The following is a 19,527-nucleotide window of genomic DNA, read 5'->3' as shown; positions in this document are numbered from 1 at the left end:
TTTCATCCTTCCTCAACACATGACCAAACCATCTCAACCTGTTCCTCTTCACAGCATCAATCACAGGCTCTATTCCCATCATCTTTCGCAATTCATCATTTGTCTTCCTCTCTCTCAACGATACTTGGCACATCCGTCGAATCATTCGCATTTCCAGCCTTTCCAACCTTCGTTGCTGCTCTACGTTCATTACCCATGTCTCGCTCCCATAAATCATAACACTTCTCACACATGCAGCATACACCTTTCCCTTCAGCTTCAACGACACTCCCCTCATCATCAGCACGCCATTCAGTTCCCGAAACTTCTTCCATGCACATCTCACTCTAGCAACCGTTGCCGAGTCTGATCCACCTTCTCCATTCAGCATGTCTCCGAGGTAGCAAAATGTTTTCACACCTTCCAGCTTAATGCCGTCTCCAAGATCCAACTCAACATTTCCTCCATCTGCAGCTCCCTCTGTGCACACCTTACATTTGAATGTAGCTGCCACACTGGTTAATGACCCTCTCAGACCACTACATTTTTGATGAACCCACTCAGCGCACATTGTACATTGAATGGAGTACACTCCGACACCCTTCCTACACACAGCACAGGGCCACTTCCCAGTTCTTTCCACCTCCCCACATGCTTTACCACTTGCCATCACCTTCGTCTTTCCGATATTCACCTTCAGACCTTTTGTCTCCATACATTCCTTCCACTTGTTCATCTTTTCCTTCAGTCCATCCGTACTTTCCACAATCAACACCAGATAATCTGCATACAACAACTCCCACGGTAAACCCTCCTTTACGTTCTGAGCCAGCACCTCCATCACAGCTACAAATAGTAGTGGACTTAGTAGCGACCCCTGATGCACTCCCACCTTCACCTCAAACTCACCACTGTTCCCGTCCTTCGTCCTTACAGCTGTGCGCGCTCTTTTGTACATTGCCATCACTACTCTGATCAACCATTCTTCCACTCCTAACTTCCTCAATGCCCATGTCAATACTTTGCGTGGAACCCTATCGAATGCTTTCTCCAGATCAACAAACCCAAGAAACAACTTCTTCCTCTTCTCCATGTACTTCTCCTGCAACTGCCTCACAATGAAAAGCGCGTCTGTCGTTCCTCTTCCTGGCATAAATCCAAACTGCATTTCGTCGATCTTCACTTTCTTCCTTAGCCTCCTCTCCAACACCCTTTCCAATACCTTCATTCCATGCTCCAATAACTTTATCGCTCGGTACGAGCCACACTCCAGAGGGTCACCTTTCCCCTTGTATAGAGGGACGAGGGTACTCAGTTCCCAATCCACTGGAATTCGGCCTTCTTTCACCACCAGATTACAGATCTCTGTCATTCTCTTCACACCCCAACTTTCTGCTGCCTTCAATATATCTCCCACAACTCCCGTCGGCCCTCCCGCTTTTCTCCCCTTCATTGCTTTTATCGCTTCCTCAACTTCCTTCTCAGTTATCTTCTCTGCCGGTCCTAAAACTGGGTTTCTCTCTATGTTGCCATCCCATTCATTCTCTGTATTCAACAGCATTTCCATATATCTTTTCCATCTTCCTTTAATTCCATCTGGGTCAACAACGATTTGTCCCACTTCATCCTTCAAGCAATTCACCCCCATCACATCACACCTCTCTTTCGCTATCTGCTTTGCAATCCTGAATACTGCTTTCTGACCCTCTTCCGAATCCAAGCGTTCTCTGAACATTTTCCGACATGCCTCCTGCGCCTTTGCTACCTCTTTCTTTGCAGCCTTCCTGGCTGCCTTATAACTTTCATGCTCTGCTGTTTCTGCTCCCGTACCCTTCGCCTTCTGCCACTCCTTGAACTTCTTCCTCTTCTCGTCAATCCTCTTTCCAACTTCATCATCCCACCACCATGTTTCCGAGTGCCTCGGTGGTCCTTTTGTCCATCCACATACCTCACCAACGGCTCCCAACAGACTAGCTTCCATTGACATCCAACCACTTTCAATCTCAACCACATCATCCTCGACCCTACTCAGCCTCTCTTTTAATGCCTCCCTTACTGTCAGCTCTTTTAACCTGCACACCTTCATTCTCGGTTGGTACTTCACCCGCCGAGCTCTCCTCGCACCTTTCACCCTTATGTCGCAGACAACCAAGTGGTGCTGTGAAACAGCCTCCTCCCCCGGGATCACCTGAAGTATGACAGACAGATGTCTGTCATGACATCCGGGTGTATGACAGACCGTGCCGCAATTTTTTTTTTTATATATCTCGGCAATTTCCCGTGTGTGCGTGAATGTTCTCAATTATTGCTGAAACCGAGACTAAAACCATCAATAAAAATGGAATCAGATGGTGAGTTAGTGTAGAGATAAAGGTGTGAGAGAGTGTCAATGGCGTTCTATGTTACAGCCCTTTGAAAATGCATTTTGTTCCATAAACGGAAACTTTCATCGGATTTTATTCCCGTTTTTTTTCAACCAAGTCTAAAACCATGTTGGCGACTGTTAAAAATGAAATGAGATATCGAATTTGAGTTGAAATAAAACTGTGAGAGAGAGCAAGACACCACGGGCCTAACAAAGCAGGCCTCAAAGCTATGCGAGTAAATAAAATGGTGGATATTTGTTTTTGAAGCCTCTTCCAGAAAGGGTGGAGCTACTTTCTCAACAGAGGAAGCCACACCCCCGGACAGATGTTCGACAGACAGACAGAATTTACCGACGGAGAATATAATATAAATTGTTTATTAGGAGACCATTGGTACCCTTTTGAAATTGGTAAGATTATTATTCATTCATTCAGAATTCATAATTCATTCATTGGTACCCTTTTGAAATTGGTAAGATTATTATTATTCTGATGCCATTAAATTTGTTGGCGACCTACAGGTCAAACTGCTCATCGTAGGAATTTGAAACCTTGACCATGTATGGTATACAACTTCACTTGATGCATATCCTAAGTATGTCATAGGTCACATGACCTGGCAGCCATTTTAGATTCATTGAAAAACTTTAAAATCTCTTTTCATTTTTCGACCTATTGAGTTGAAACTTGGCAAACATAGTCCACCTCAATGTGAAGAAGGCTGTTTTCTCAGATTTTGTTTGATTTTTTTGCTAATTAGTCTATGGCGCGCCAATTAAAAAAGTGGCGACTCAGCATTTTTTTCCCCATTAATATTGTGATTCCATGAATTTTGTATCGACCTACAGGCCAAACGATTAATCAGATGAACTTGAAACCTTGACCAATTATTGTATGTCACTGGATTGGAAGCAGATCCTAAATATGTCATAGGTCACGTGACATGGCAGCGATATTGGCTTTTATGAAAACATAAAAAATGCATCTCTGCCTTCATTTTTCCATTTATCGAGTTGAAACGTTGACCACTTATAGTATGCCACGTGATTGGATGCATATCATAAATATGACGTCATAGGTCATGTGACCTGGTGGCCATATTGAATTTCATGCAAGCCTTTAAAATGCATCTCCTCCTTAATTTTTCGATTGATCCAGTTCAAACTTTGAACAATCGGATCCGGGCTGCCATTGTCAATGACTCTGGCGTGCACATATCCAATCGGGGTGGGGCGTCTTGGTCCCCGGATAATCACTGCTCGCGGTTTTAATTATTATTACTATTATTATTATTAATACTGCCAATGCTTTTGCATGAGTTATTCGAAACATTAATTGTGCACCACACTGTATACAGAGCGTTGATTCTACCAAAGCAGATTCTTTGGCTAAGGTTAAAATCCTGGATGGTCCAACACAGGAATACTTGACCGAGCATGCAGGAATAATTTGGCCAGGGTGCCAGCGATAGCTTGCTTAGTCTTTGTGAAGGACACCTTGTAATCATTAACGTCTGCCAACTAATGCGAGCAGATAGGACACCTGGTTTGACATCCACCCAAGGAATGGCACACACATTGATGAATCGCCCTGCTTGCACAACACCGGGAAGACAGCTGAGAGCTGGGCCGAGATTCGAACCGACGCTAGTCAGCTCAGAAGAGAGTTAGACATTACTTGATATGAGGGTTAAAAGTGAAGATCTCATTACACAACTTTCTGCACATCAAGAACACTTTTCAGCGAGTTTGAGTGACATGCAAATCCACCTGTCGTTGGTGCAATAGCTGCAACTGCTTCTCTTGAGCTGCTTTCTTGTCTGCTTTATCTGGACAATGAAGAGAAAGAAGTACATTAGAAGGGTTAGAACAGGAAAGGAAAAAGTTTCATGCAAAGGAAGGAAATGAAGAGAGATTGTGCCTTTTCACAGAGTAAAGCTGAAAGATAAGATTTAAAATATGGAAGGAGCGAGAGATACTGTATTAGACATAAAGGTAGAAGAACAGAGGGTTGCAATGTGGTTAAGAGTTGGCATATGGACAGCGAATGGGCAAAGGGGTTTCAGAGTGGTCAGAAGGTTTTGGGGTTCAGGAGCTAGAGAGTGGATTGAGGGAGAAGTGGGGTTGAGGCGATGGGGGTGGCAGATGTAAGCTTACACTGCTTGCTCAGTGCTTTTTGCATCTTGAGTTTCAGACGTTCTTGGGGCTTAATCTTTGGCTGTAAAATGAAAGTTTACATTGAATTCATGGGCATTCAATATTACTTTCCTAATAGTGCACAATATGAAGCAGAGCACAAATGGGTCAACTATTAATCAAAGCATTCTCAAGATAAAAAGGTTAGGATGTCAAAATCTCGAATGTTTGTTCTTGACGTCCACTGCAAAGGGGAGTGGGAAAGAAAGGAAAAAAGAATCGATAGGAATAACAACGCGTGTGATAAAAACGAAGGCGAGCAGTAATTCTTACTGACTTTGGAAGCTCCCGCCTCTTTACCGACTGGCGTTTCAGGCCTGGGAAAGAACGAAATGACAAACATAATGACAAACATAAAATAGAAATGGAGTATATTCACAAAAAAAGGGACATGACATTTCAGAGATGCTTTTACTCAACATTTTACAACAAATCAACACCCCCCCCCCCCCAAAAGGAATCCACTCAATGTGTTTGAACAACTCACGTGATTTCAACCCCCCTTCCCTACCCCCCAAAAAAAGGAATCCACTCTGAATGTGTTTGAACAACTCACGTGATTTCAACACCCCCACTCTCCACCCCCAACCCAATCCCCCAGATGATTAAAGTATATAAAGAGAAGCTTCAGGGAAGGGGTTCAAGGTTCAATTTACAAAATTACTTCAATTGGGCCATAAGAATAAGAGACTATGTAACTTGACGATCTCTCATGAAAGGTTTTGAGAGGATCATCCATCAAAGGCTCTGAAAATGATCCAACCTGGCCTGCTTGGCATCCGCATATAAACCACGTAGCGAATGATGCTGGGATCCCACGATCAAACGTTACCTAATACGTCGATTTGTCAATTGTCACCGAATATCCTTGTAACTTAGGTAAAGGTAGTGATACTCGCCCGCTCTGGGATTCACGCGCACTGTGCCATGTGTGTCGTCGGATTCCCGCCCACAATAGGGGTAGTGGTTAACATTTTTGAACTATTCGCTGTGTTCAGGTGAAATTGCAACTCATCTCTCCACCTTTGGGGAGAGGGTTTATTTCATGCACATGACCTGACTGGGTACCTCGAGCACGTATGCAAAATGTGTTGGTGATCGGACAAGCCGTTTTTTGATTATACAAGGTTCAGACATTTAGAGGATCCACAAAATTACCATTCCAAATTCACGTAAAAAACAAAAACGAAATGGAATACAATGATGAGGTTTGCTGCATGTGAAACAACACGTCTCAACATTTCATAGACTTTATTTTAATTTCCAGGTGTCTCCTGTGGCACATGATGTCACATTTACTGCAAATGCGTCCCAACAAGAACATGCGCAATGTGTTTCCGGGTTTATAAGAGACCACATCAGCTACACAGATTTAACGGAGCTCCAGGACGACCTATGGAAGGCAGCCACCATCAATAAAAACGATTCGAGTGGCACAAAAAGTTTATGGACTGATAGCATCCTGCAGACTAAGGGGACAGGTCTGAATGGACAACAATGAACATCCAAACGAGGGCTACCACCAAAGGTGGAAGTGAGGAAGAAGATTAGGGTGCAATCAAGACCATAAATGCAGGAATGCTGAACCGAACCTGGAAGGAGCATCACCTTGACGTGGTACATATGTTGAGGGGTGCTTACATCGATTTGTACAGGTGAGGATAAATAATGATCTTCTTAAATTTTAATTAAAAACAACTTTTGAGAAACTTTCTTTCACATGCAGCAAACCTCATCGTCGTTTCCGGTTTCATTAATCTTTTTATTATGGTTTAAATTTTGACTGGTAATCTGTGGACACCATGTATACACTGTATTTCAGTATGAGGAGGTGCGGGGAGGGGGGAGGGAGGGAGATAACGCACCAAACATGTCAATGTCGTATCTCATACTAGTAGGAGTACCCGGCACTGCCGGGGAGGGGGGTGGGGGGTTGGGGGGGTGAGGGAGGGAGGAGACAGGAGAGGGAAGGGTGAGGAAGGGAGTGGGGGGGTGTGGAAGGGTGAGGGGTGCGAGAGGTGAGGGGAGAGGGAGGGGAAAGATATACTACATATACATCTTTGGGGGAGGGGGGGTGGTTTTGACAGGCCCCTCCATCTTGGGGGAGGGGGGATGAGAAGGAGAAAAAAATGTACCCATGCAAAGAGTGCTTTACATACAAATCAGAATCCACCACAAATGTCAAATCATCATTTTCCCTTTGTTGAATATATGCTGGTGAATGTGTCGTTCATCACGTTTCTGAGTTAAGTATGATGACGTTCAAGAAGAAGAAGAGGCCTTACTACCAACTTCGTACACTTCCGGAATCGTTTGATTTATTTGTGTTCACATGTTTGCGAGTTGTTTTGTATTTATTTATGCGAATGTGTACTTGTATATAATTATAACTGTCATTAATTTAAAAGGCTGAGGCACTATAGAGCGATTTTTGAAAAATCCAAATAAAACTACCTTAAAAAAAAAATTGGGCCTAAAACACTCCCAAGCACTCACTGATGAACCTCTGAAAGTTTGACGAAGATCCGTTCAGCCATCTTTGCGAAAAATGGCGACAGACACAGACAGACCAACGGCTCTCTTATATAGTAGATTAGACCTTTCAATGAATCAAACAGCAGAAAACATGAAATTGGCAAATACTATACAGGTATTAATTTTTCACCAGTAAATAAGAAGTTATAAATAAGGACAGACTTTCAACGAAAAAATAAAAAGACAACACAAGAGTAACAAGTGATTAATTGAGAGTCTGGATGTTACAAAGACAATGTCCAAAACAGGTCTCCAGGTGGTACTCACTTTTTCAGCTTGAGTGCTGCTGCTTCGGATGTAGAAACGGCCTTGCTTCCAGGGGACACGCTTCGTGTCTGCAAGCTACGACTGCGGCTACGGCTCCGCCCGTTGCGTCCGGGACTGTGTCTCCTCGGGTGCGGGTCACAACGCGACCTCTCAGCCGAAGCAGAACGGCTCCGACGTCGGTCATGGTTTCTGCATCCATACGAGGTGCATACAAATTTTCACTTTGATCACCTTTTTTGTTTCCATGTCAACAGTACCAATTTTAAGCATTATTCAGTGTTCATGTGCTGCACTTTGCCACAGGATTTTTTTTATTTTTTTTTAAACAGGACACTGAACGTCCATATCCTGGGCTGAAGTGCTGGCAACTGCTCTCGGGCCCATACACACATTGCATTACCTCTACCGTTGGGGGACTCGATCAATATTTAGTCGAAGTGATGTTTTCTTACTGTAAATAACTTTCCTTGAATCCTTATTTCTTCTGCATATTCCTGTTAATACAGTTCTTATTTTGCCTCAACAAAGTTTTGCTCTACTTGCAGCAGGAGCATTGCAAGAGTGATCCTGTGCAGGCCCTTTGCTTTTAAAACCATATGTCATGATAAATCACGAGTGATAAAACAATACATTTCGCTGTTCTTGATACAATATCACATTAAAGGTCGTCGGATTCCCCTTTCTAGATGCGAGAATTGACCACACCTGCGAATGATTTGGATAATCTTGAAAATAAATAGAAAACTGTATAAGAATTCAAAGAGCACCTTCATTGCTAAGTTTCAATGGGGAAGGTGAATCGGCTGAGGAGAGTGAGCATCTTCATTATGGTAATTCCAACTATCCAATCCTCAAATCATCCAAGGATAACACCATGATGAAATGAATGAAGAAAGGCAAGATGAACTGTGATAAGGTGGACCAATGAGAGGTTCTTTACCAGTACGAGAGAGAGCATTCTCTCCACGGGGTTCTTTACCGGCATAAGAGAAAGCATTCTCTCCACGGGGTTCTTTACTGGCATAAGAGAAAGCATTCTCTCCACAGGGTTCTTTACCGGCACAAGAGAAAGCATTCTCTCGACAGGGTTCTTTACCGGCACAAGAGAAAGCATTCTCTCCACTGGGTGGCATAAAAGAAAGCATTCTCTCCACTGGGTTCTTTACCAGCAGAAGAGAAACCATTCTCTCCACGGGGTTCTTTACCGGCATAAAAGAAAGCATTCTCTCCACGGGGTTCTTTACCGGAACAAGAGAAAGCATTCTCTCCACTGGGTGGCATAAAAGAAAGCATTCTCTCCACTGGGTTCTTTACCAGCAGAAGAGAAACCATTCTCTCCACGGGGTTCTTTACCGGCATAAAAGAAAGCATTCTCTCCACGGGGTTCATTACCGGCATAAAAGAAAGCATTCTCTCCACAGGGTTCCTTACCAGCACAAGAGAGAGCATTCTCTCCACTGGGTTCTTTACCGGCATAAAAGAAAGCATTCTCTCCACACGGTTCTTTACCAGCACAAGAGAGAGCATTCTCTCCACTGGGTTCTTTACCGGCATAAAAGAAAGCATTCTCTCCACAGGGTTCTTTACCGGCATAAAAGAAAGCATTCTCTCCACAGGGTTCTTTACCGGAACAAGAGAAAGCATTCTCTCCACTGAGTGGCATAAAAGAAAGCATTCTCTCCACTGGGTTCTTTACCAGCAGAAGAGAAACCATTCTCTCCACGGGGTTCTTTACCGGCATAAAAGAAAGCATTCTCTCCACGGGGTTCTTTACCGGAACAAGAGAAAGCATTCTCTCCACTGGGTTCTTTACCAGCAGAAGAGAAACCATTCTCTCCACGGGGTTCTTTACCGGCATAAAAGAAAGCATTCTCTCCACGGGGTTCATTACCGGCATAAAAGAAAGCATTCTCTCCACTGGGTTTTTTACCAACAGTAGAGAACCGATTCTCTCCACGGGGTTCTTTACCGGCATAAAAGAAAGCATTCTCTCCACGGGGTTCTTTACCGGCATAAAAGAAAGCATTCTCTCCACTGGGTTCTTTACCGACACAAGAGAAAGTATTCTCTCCACTGGGTTCTTTACCGGAACAAGAGAAAGCATTCTCTCCACTGGGTTCTTTACCAGAACAAGAGAAAGCATTCTCTCCACAGGTTTCTTTACCAGCAGAAGAGAAAGCATTCTCTCCACTGGGTTCTTTACCAGCAGAAGAGAAACCATTCTCTCCACGGGGTTCTTTCCCGGCATAAAAGAAAGCATTCTCTCCACTGGGTTTTTTACCAACAGAATATAAACCATTCTCTCCACTGGGTTCTTTCCCGGCATAAAAGAAAGCATTCTCTCCACGGGGTTCTTCACCGACATAAAAGAAAGCATTCTCTCCACTGGGTTCTTTACCGGCACAAGAGAAAGCATTCTCTCCACAGGGTTCTTTACCGGCACAAGAGAACGCATTCTCTCCACGGGGTTCTTTACCGGCATAAACGAAAGCATTCTCTCCACGGGGTTCTTTACCGGAACAAGAGAAAGCATTCTCTCCACTGGGTTTTTTTACCAACAGAAGAAAAACGATTCTCTCCACATGGATATTCACCGGCACAAGAGAAATCATTCTCCACACGGGGATCTTTAACGGCACAAGAGAAAGCATTCTCTCCACAGGGTTCTTTACCAGCACAAAAAAAAAGCATTCTCTCCACATTGATATTCACCGGCACAAGAGAAAGCATTCTCTCCACTGGGTTCTTCACCGGCACAAAAGAAAGCATTCTCTCCACAAGAGAAAGCATTCTCTCCACAGAGTTCTTTACCGGCACAAAAGAAAGCATTCTCTCCACATGGATATTCACCGGCACAAGAGAAAGCATTCTCTCCACATGGATATTCACCGGCACAAGAGAAAGCATTCTCTCCACTGGGTTCTTCACCGGCACAAAAGAAAGCATTCTCTCCACTGGGTTCTTTACTGGCACAAGAGAAAGCATTATCTCCACTGGGTTCTTTACTGGCACAAGAGGCCTTCACCGCCACATTCTCTCCTTTACCGGCACAAGAGGCATTCCAATTCGCAAGATTGGAGGTCACGTCTCTTCAAAGCTGTCCATGCGCGCACGCTTTCGAAGTTAAGTAATTTTTCACAATTGTGTTTTTGTCGAAACTGTATCTTTCTTTCGGTGTATGTACCTATTGGTGTGTCTTTAATAGGATTCTCGGTGTTGGTTTTTCATACGTTTGTACAGAATCGTCGGTTAGTTCATGTCGCGTATTCTGAGGCCTAGTGTCGAAGGCTACCGTGTCCGACCTTGGCTTGAGGCTTTGTTTTTGTTTCAGCGGTTCTTCGATCGCGCTGCAATTACTTTCGGTCTCTGTTTTTCCCGGTCTTTTCACCCCATACTTCCTTGTTTTAAAATCTCCTCAAAAAAAAAAAACCAAAAAAATATTTCCTTCTCTGTTCTTATCCGTTTGTTCGTTCTTATTTGTTCGTTCGTTCTTCGACCACGTTGTTCGTGATCACGTTGTTAAAAAATGTTTAATCTGTCCCCTGAAGAACTGTATTCTGTCGTATTGTATAACATCTTTTTCTTCTTCTTCCATAAAAGGATGCTTTCGACTTGCTCACCAAATCTATTCATTCCAAAAAAAAATTCCATCTCTTACAGTGCCTCTTTCATACATTCCCTAAACTCTCCAGCACTCCACCCATCCTTCAGAGTCCTCAAACGTATTTTTGACTCGAATGTCTCAAGAAACTCATTTTGCAATAAATGTTCGTTTCCCATTAATCGTACACTTTTCAAAATCCAATCTCACCCCTCCCCTCCAAATCTTCCCAATCACCCCTTCCCTCCAAAACTTCCCCATCACCCCTTCCTTCCAAATCTTCCCCATCACCCCTCCCCTTCAAAACTTCCCCATCACCCCTCCCCTCCAAATCTACCCCCTTGCCCCTCCCCTCCAAATCTTCCCCATCACCCATCTCTTTCAAATATTCCCCCTTGCCCCTCCCCTCCAAATCTTCCCCCTTGCCCCTCCCCTCCAAATCTTACCCATCACCTATCCCTTTCAAATCTCCCCCCTTGCCCCTTCCCTCCTAAACTCCCCCCCCCCCCACACCCCTCCCCTCCGAGACTCTCCCTCACTCCTCCCCTCCTAGACCCCCCTCCCACCCCTCCTCCTCAAAGCATCCTCCCCAGTTCTTCCCCCTTCCAACTTTCACCTTCATCTCCCTAAACCTTCTGCCTCACTCTTCCCCCTCCTCTAATAACACCTCACTGCACCTCACCCAATCACCATCAAACCTTTTGTCCGCCCCATTCTTCCCTTTCTTCAAGCTATTCTGAAATCTCTGACACACCTTCAACAGCTCTCCCGACCTCTTCCTCCTCTTCCACATCTTACCCTACCGCTCCCCCCCCCCCCCCTGTTCTGTATCCGATGCTCCCCCTTCCTCAACAGTATGGACCTCAAGCACCCGGGGCCTTCGCTCAAACTTGACTGATCTCTCCATACAGGTTGCTTCTGACAAACCAGACGTGATATGCTTAACAGAAACTTTCCTCCTTCATGATGTCTCTGATTCCTTGGTATCTCTCCCAGGTTACTCCCTCCTCCGGTATGATAGACCTGAGCCTCGTCCTGGAGGTGGGGTTGCTATCTTTATAAAAAAACTCTCTTCCTCACTCGCCCTGCACTGCCCTCTCACAACCTCACCCCCAGGAATACCTTTGGCTACGGCTTCCCCTTCGCTCCCACCTTTTGTTCATATGTGTGTTGTACCGTCCACCAAACAGTGATGACTCCATCTACATCTCAACAACACAACAACAACATGCATTTTAAAGGCCATTTTCCCTACTAGAGCGGGGGTTAGACTTCATCTACATCTCGCTGTCTGATAATATGGACCAACTTCTATCTACCCATCCCAAGTCTCTCTTCCTCAAATGTGGTGATTTCAACTGTCACCATGCCAGTTGGCTGGGTGTGGGTACCTTTCTCACCAGCCATGGCTCTCCAGCAAAGGACTTCTGTGACTCACTGGGACTGACACAATCTGTCAATTTCCCGACCCGGATCTCAGTCAACGGAGCATCTTCTCTTCTGGACTTGGTTATGACTAACTTCCCTGAAAATGTCTGCTGCTCTTCTTCTGCTCCAATCGGCTCATCTGATCATGTGCTTGTTAAAGTGGACATCTCTCTGACCATTCTCAGAGAGCCTCCTCAGCGTCGACGAGTCTGGCATTTCAATCAGGCCAACTGGCACGGTCTTCAAGCAGCCATCAATCATCTGGACTGGTCTCCCATCTCTACTGCCTCTGACATCAACTCATCCTGGGAATTCTTCCAAAGTAAATTGCTCTCTCTCTCATGCACAGATTTATCCCATGTCGTCTTCAGTTGTCATACCCTTCCTCCCGTCCATGGTACACGGAATCTTGTGGTGAGGCTATTGCCCAGAAACAACTTGCTTTCGTCTCCTGGAAAGCAAATCCAACGGAAGGAAATCTCATTTCCTTTCACAAAGCACGAAACAAGTGTGTGTCCACCCTCAGGAGCCAGGAAACAATATCTCTCCGTTCTCAGGACCGAACTCTCTTATCTGTCTCCCTCTTCCAAATCCTGGTGGCGTCTGGTCAAATCTGTTTCTGGTGTTTGTTCCCCCTCCATCCCCCCCCCCCCCCTCAGGAGTGTGTGTGTCCACCCTCAGGAGCCAGGAAACAATATCTCTCCGTTCTCAGGACCGAACTCTCTTATCTGTCTCCCTCTTCCAAATCCTGGTGGCGTCTGGTCAAATCTGTTTCTGGTGTTTGTTCCCCCTCCATCCCCCCCCCCCCCCTCACCTCAAATGGCCACACGGCTGACTCCGCATGTGAAAAAGCTGAATGCCTCAACTCTGTGTTTGCCTCTAAATCTTGTGTCCCAAACCCATCCCTCTCTGTACCCACCGTACCCAGCTGCTCCTGGACTCTGTGTCCTTTCCTCCTGACAAGGTGGAAAAGTTTGTCAACCCTCGACTCTGATTCTGCAACTGGACTTGACGGCATCAGCCCACAGGTCCTAAAATCCTGTTCTTCCGCTCTTTCACTCCCTCTCTCTGTTCTCTTCACCCTCTCTTTTGCTCAAGGTCATCTTCCATCTGCTTGGAAATCAGCCAACATCACCGCTTTGCACAAAAAAGGTGCAAAAACAGATCCTAGCAACTACAGACCAATCAGCCTTCTCCCAATTATCCGCAAAGTCATGGAATCCATCATTGCTTCAGATATGAAATCTTTCCTCTTCTCCAATGGCTTGATCTCTGATCATCAATTTGGTTTCAGACCTGGTCACTCTACTCTGGACATGCTGCTTCTGCTTTCTCAACAATGGATGGAGGTCCTCAATGCCAAACAGGAAATTAGAGCAGTCTCCCTTGACATATCACGTGCCTTCAATATGGTCTGGCACCCCACTCTGCTCACCAAACTCTCCTCTTTTGGTATCCATGGAAATCTCCACGCATGGCTGGCGAACTTACTCTCGAGTCATAGTCAACGTGTGGCCCCGAATGGGTTTCTCTCATCTCCTCTTCCTGTTCAGGCTGGAGTTCCCCAAGGCAGTGTTCTGGGCCCTGTGCTTTTTCTGGTCTTCATAAATGATCTCTCTGACTCTCTTGAAAATCCTCTCTATCTCTTTGATGATGACTCTACTCTCTGTCACTCCATTCTTCATCCCTCAGATCGGCAGTCTGCAGCCTCCTCACTCTCTGCAGACCTGGACAAAATCACAGACTGGGCAAACAAGTGGAACATGTCTTTCAATCCTGACAAATCTCGCACTCTTTCGATGTCTCTCCGAAAAGACCGACTGGACAACCCTCCCATCCACTTTCTGAATAATCCTCTCCAAGAAGTTCTGACACTCAAGCTTTTGGGTCTCACTATCTGCCATGATCTTTCCTGGGAAAACCACATTTCAAATCTGGCCTCCAAAGCCAGTTGCCGACTGGGCATCCTCCGTCGTGCAAAGTCCTTCCTTGGCACACCTGAGCTCCTCACCACATACAAGGCTTTCATCCGCAGCTCAATGGAATACTGCTCTCCCCTATGGGCTGGTGCTCCTGCCTCACACCTAGCTCGTCTTCACGCTGTTGAAACCAAAGCATTCAGAATCATTGGAATCTCCCGCGATGAAGCTAACTCCAAGGGCCTCTCACTCACTCACCACAGGCAGTTTGGTGGTCTTTCCGTCTTCTCCCGACTCCTCTCTGGCCTTGCCCCCCCCCAGCTCTCTCTGGGCTCTGTCCAGCAAATATTCCTGCAGGTCGCACAAGATCTGCCTGCAACCCTCTTATGGTTAAACTGCCAAAATCAAGACTCTCTGCTCACCTTCACTCCTTCATTCGTCTTTTCTCCCGCCTCTGGAACAAACTCCCTCACTCTCTTCAATCCAACTCCACCCTCCAGGTCTTTAAAACAGCTGTTCACCACCATCTCTTATCTTCCGCCATCCAAAACCTTGATCTTTTCTACCCCTGCTAATTTCACCCCAATTCCACTTTTTTGAAATACCAACTTCTGTCCTGGAAGTCCTTGGTGTCCTTGTGTTTTATACTTCTCCCCCTCCCCCCCCCCCCCCCCTTCCCATGCCTCCTCCCCCCAAGCCATCTCCCTTCCACACATCTCCCTGCTCTCAAATGTTGTGTTTGTGTGCTTCCCCTTCTCTCCCCATCTTGTCTTCCGCTCCCTCTTTTTATATATTTTGTTTGTCTGGTTGATTTGTTTGTGAAGTAAATGTTAGCTCTTTCACAAGCCTAAAATTCAGTATACAAAAAAAAGAAGAAAAAAAAAGAGAAATGGGATGCTTTACTGGCACAAGAGAAAGCATTCTCTCCACTGGGTTCTTTGCAGGCACAAGAGAAAGCATTCTCTCCACTGGGTTCTTTACCGGCACAAGAGAAAGCATTCTCTCCACTGGGTTCTTTACCGGCACAAGAGAAAGCATTCTCTCCAATGGGTTCTTTACCGGCACAAGAGAAAGCATTCTCTCCACTGGGTTCTTCACCGGCACAAGAGAAAGCATTCTCTCCACTGGGTTCTTTACCGGCATAAAAGAAAGCATTCTCTCCACTGGGTTATTTTCCGGCACAAGAGAAAGCATTCTCTCCACTGGGTTCTTTACCGGCATAAAAGAAAGCATTCTTTCCACAGAGTTGTTTACCGGCACAAGAGAAAGCATTCTCTCCACGGGGTTCTTTAGCGACAAAAGAAAGCATTCTCTCCACTGGGTTCTTTACCGGCACAAGAGAAAGCATTCTCTCCACAGGGTTATTTACTGGCACAAGAGAAAGCATTCTCTCCACTGGGTTCTTTACCGGCATAAAAGAAAGCATTCTCTCCACAGGGTTCTTTCCCGGCATAATAGAAAGCATTCTCTCCACGGGGTTCTTTAGCGACACAAGAGAAAGCATCCTCTCCACTGAGTTCTTTACCGGCAGAAAAGAAAACATTCTCTCCACAGGGTTCTTTACCGGCACAAGAGAAAGCATTCTCTCCACGGGGTTCTTTTCCGGCACAAGAGAAAACATTCTCTCCACAGGGTTCTTTACTGGCACAAGAGAAAGCATTCTCTCCACGGGGTTCTTTACCGGCACAAGAGAAAGCATTCTCTCCACTGGGTTCTTTACCGGCACAAGAGAAAGCATTCTCTCCACGGGTTCTTTACGGGCACAAGAGAAAGCATTCTCTCCACAGGGTTCTTTACCGGCACAAGAGAAAGCATTCTCTCCACTGGGTTCTTTACCGGCACAAGAGAAAGCATTCTCTCCACAGGGTTCTTTACCGGCACAAGAGAAAGCATTCTCTCCACGGGGTTCTTTACCAGCACAAGAGAAAGCATTCTCTCCACCGAGTTCTTTACCGGCACAAGAGAAAGCATTCTCTCCACGGGGTTCTTTACCGTCACAAGAGAAAGCATTCTCTCCACTGGGTTCTTTAGCGACACAAGAGAAAGCATTCTCTCCACGGGTTTCTTTACCGGCACAAGAGAAAGCATTCTCTCCACTGGGTTCTTTACCGGCACAAGAGAAAGCATTCTCTCCACAGGGTTCTTTACCGGCACAAGAGAAAGCATTCTCTCCACTGGGTTCTTTACCGGCACAAGAGAAAACATTCTCTCCACGGGGTTCTTTACCGGCACAAGAGAAAGCATTCTCTCCACAGGGTTCTTTACCGACACAAGTGAAAGCATTCTCTCCATGGCTTCTTTACTGGCACCAAAGACAGGATTCTCTCCACAGGTTCGATACCGACATGAGAGAAAGCATTCCCTCGACGGGTTCCATACCGGCACGAGAGACAGCTTTCTTTCCACGGGTTCCATACTGGCACGAGACAGCTTTCTCACTATGGGTTCCTTACCGGCACGAGAGACAGCTTTCTCAATTATGGGTTCCTTACCGGCACGACAGACATTCCATACACGATGTGCTTGAGGCGGAAGCGTTGCTCAAGAAAATGTTGTGAGCTATTGGGTTGTGTCTTGTATGGTATGTACAAGGTTGATGGTGGTTTTTGGATGGACCGTTGCTGTTAGTTTTGGGGTCTAGTTCGAATCGTGAATGCAACCCAAATGTAAACAGGGCCCAAGCTTGGGGAATGGGGTGGAGGCATTTTAAGCACCCTTTGAACCTTTTTGAAAATCTTGCCAGTTTTTGGGATCACGTGGCTTAAAGACGAGAAAGGTAACGCACAATTATCATATCGCCATATTCTGCACAACCATGTGGTACTTAGTCCAAATGTGAATGTTAGGTGCATTTTTGGGTAAAAGTTCGGAACCTCACTTTTTAACATAATTAGGGTATGCTGAATTCGATTGACCCGGTTTCCAAGCCGAATTTTGAGGTTTTGACCTTCTAATTAGCATAAACACCATTTTTGGACAATTTCTTCGAACAAGCATTTATATATCATATACATACATGCAGTTCTTTTACTTTAACTTTACAATTTTTACCCCAAAATGCACCTCGAGGGTTATACATGGCCTTTTTTCATAAATCCGTCTGGTCTATATTATGGTTGGCGACATATTGAAAGAGACATTCAACTGATATTGAAATTGGACACTATAAAATGGGAAATGGTTTTAATAAGACAATGTTTCATACAACCATTTATTCTAAAATCAAGTATACATGGCCATGAAGCACAAACATTCAGGATTGTCACACATGTTGTTTTGCCAAACTACATCAAATTCATACAAGGGGTCAGATCATCACTCTGTTGCTGACAGACACACATTGATGTGCACCTCAACTCTGAATAGCGACATTTGCAGCGTCGTCTTGTATTGCTTCTGGCATGCACAACAAATTATCTCGAGGAAACTTTCTGGGATTGGACTCAGTGACATCAGAATAGGCTCGAGTCCTGAATCACCACGTTTCCATCCCATTTCCACAGGTGCAGGAAGGTCAGGTAGGGCACAATGAGCATTTCTCCATACCACGACTTGATAGTGTACTCGCATCAAATGGAAATGAAGAGCATCACTTGTCGGTGACATTGCTTCTGGTTTACCAGTCTTGGAGAACAACATATGTCGTGCTGAATCAACAGAGGTTGTTCTGTGCACATTATATATTCTGCAGACGAACGCTTCTGCAGATTTGATTGTCTCCTCTGTGAGTTCACCAATGCCCAAGTTCTTCAGCAGTTTATTCAAAAAAAAAAACCTCAAAATTCGGCTTGGGAACCGGGTTAATCGAATTCAGCATACCCTAATTATGTTAAAAAGTGAGGTTCCCAACTTTTACCCAAAAATGCACCTCGAAGCTTATACATGGCCTTTTACCATAAATCCATCTCGTCTATAGGCACGCCTAGTATTATATAAAACATCCCAGATATGATGAAGCAATTCAGTCATTGGGACATCAAACAAACACTAGGCTAGGAACGAATTTTAAAATTGGACAAATAAAGTTCAACAAACACCATCACTAGACTTTTAAAAGGCCATTACCTTGTGCTGCTATATCGGCGCTCACTGGACCGTTGTGAAGCAGAAGAGAGTGGATGGCGATTCCTCGAGTGTATTCGGCGCGTATGGCGTGGCACGTACCGTCCATAGGAGCGAGATGGAGACCGTGAGCGCGAGGTACTCCGAGAATGACGGCGTCTGAGTACAAGATTGGGTTAGGGAGTGGAAAGGAAGATGTGGGTAAAAAAGCCAGGACAAACAAAGGAAAAAGTGAAAGATTAGACACAAAAGAGGTTCACGCTGGATACGATGTGTGACGGGATTTGACATGAACTATGGTAAAGAATGGTGCTGTTGTCGGAAGCTGGGCCTTGATGGCTAATATTTCACTTTTAGATTTTGAAAACGTTTTCTCTTAACTGTTCACAATCTTTTATTTTTGTTCTGTAAATACATGTTTCATTTCCACAATATCTCAGACTTGCTCATCCAGTGATTATATAACTGGAGATTAAATATCCACCACCAAACATGCTGCATGTAATACAAGCAGATTTAAAAACTGAAACATCAAAATCTCTTGGAGTAATTGCAAAATAAAAGTAATTAGACAAGTAATTAAACAAAATCATTCGCAACCACCTGAAATTTCTGGATTTCTGGATGGCCAAAGCTACAAAATTGTCATGTTGAGTGGATTTGGCCTGTGTTTGAAAACTTTTGTGAGGTGTAAAAACAATAAAAACTACAATCGCAGACATTCAAAGGTGAAGTTCCCTAATTTCCATAAAGGGTCAAAAGGGTCTCAAGTGTATATTCCGAAGGGTTGAACAGGTCTAAAATGGTTTTTTTTGTCGAGATTTGTCAAAAGTCCAAAAGTCATGTCCTTCTCGACCTTACACTCATCAAGGTATATACCGAAAACTAGAGTAATTTGACGGCGTCGCCAATATGCCTCCACGTAGCCTGCCCGTGACAACGGGTAGATGCCATCGTTCACTGTGCTAAAAATAAACAAGTTTGATTTAAATCCCTTCAGCTGTTCTCAGCATTACATTTTTCCCAGACATGACAGGTTTCACATTGATCGGTGAAGCGGTTTCGGAGAAGGGTTTTTAAAAATAAATATCCATTTTCAATCCAATATGGTTGCCAAAGGACGTGACCAATGATGTTTTTGTGATCATATTTTAATCGCCATGCCTTGTCGATGA

The 19,527-nt window shown here is 44.8% G+C and overlaps 1 protein-coding gene across 4 annotated transcripts in view; it reads right to left on the bottom strand.

Moving 5' to 3' along the window:
- The window catches only part of CLASRP (CLK4 associating serine/arginine rich protein), a 172,883-nt gene that overhangs the window by 61,269 nt on the left and 92,087 nt on the right, over positions 1-19,527 (bottom strand). For 3 of the 4 annotated variants that reach the window (XM_078786329.1, XM_078786330.1, XM_078786331.1), the window contains exons 13-17: positions 18,356-18,511; positions 7,343-7,531; positions 4,818-4,857; positions 4,502-4,562; positions 4,115-4,173 (exon numbers count right to left, since the gene is read on the bottom strand). In XM_078786329.1, coding sequence (XP_078642455.1) covers positions 4,115-4,173; positions 4,502-4,562; positions 4,818-4,857; positions 7,343-7,531; positions 18,356-18,511 — 505 coding nt within the window. Of the gene's footprint in view, positions 1-4,114; positions 4,174-4,501; positions 4,563-4,813; positions 4,858-7,342; positions 7,532-18,355; positions 18,512-19,527 lie in introns of all 4 variants that reach the window. The other variant, XR_013624878.1, reaches the window with a different exon arrangement.

This window comes from Myxine glutinosa, chromosome 11, assembly GCF_964187855.1.
Source record: "Myxine glutinosa chromosome 11, kmMyxGlut1.1, whole genome shotgun sequence".
Classification (NCBI taxonomy): domain Eukaryota; kingdom Metazoa; phylum Chordata; class Myxini; order Myxiniformes; family Myxinidae; genus Myxine; species Myxine glutinosa.
The sequence above is the reverse complement of the archived record's forward strand: the minus strand, read 5'-3'. Positions and strand labels throughout refer to the sequence as shown.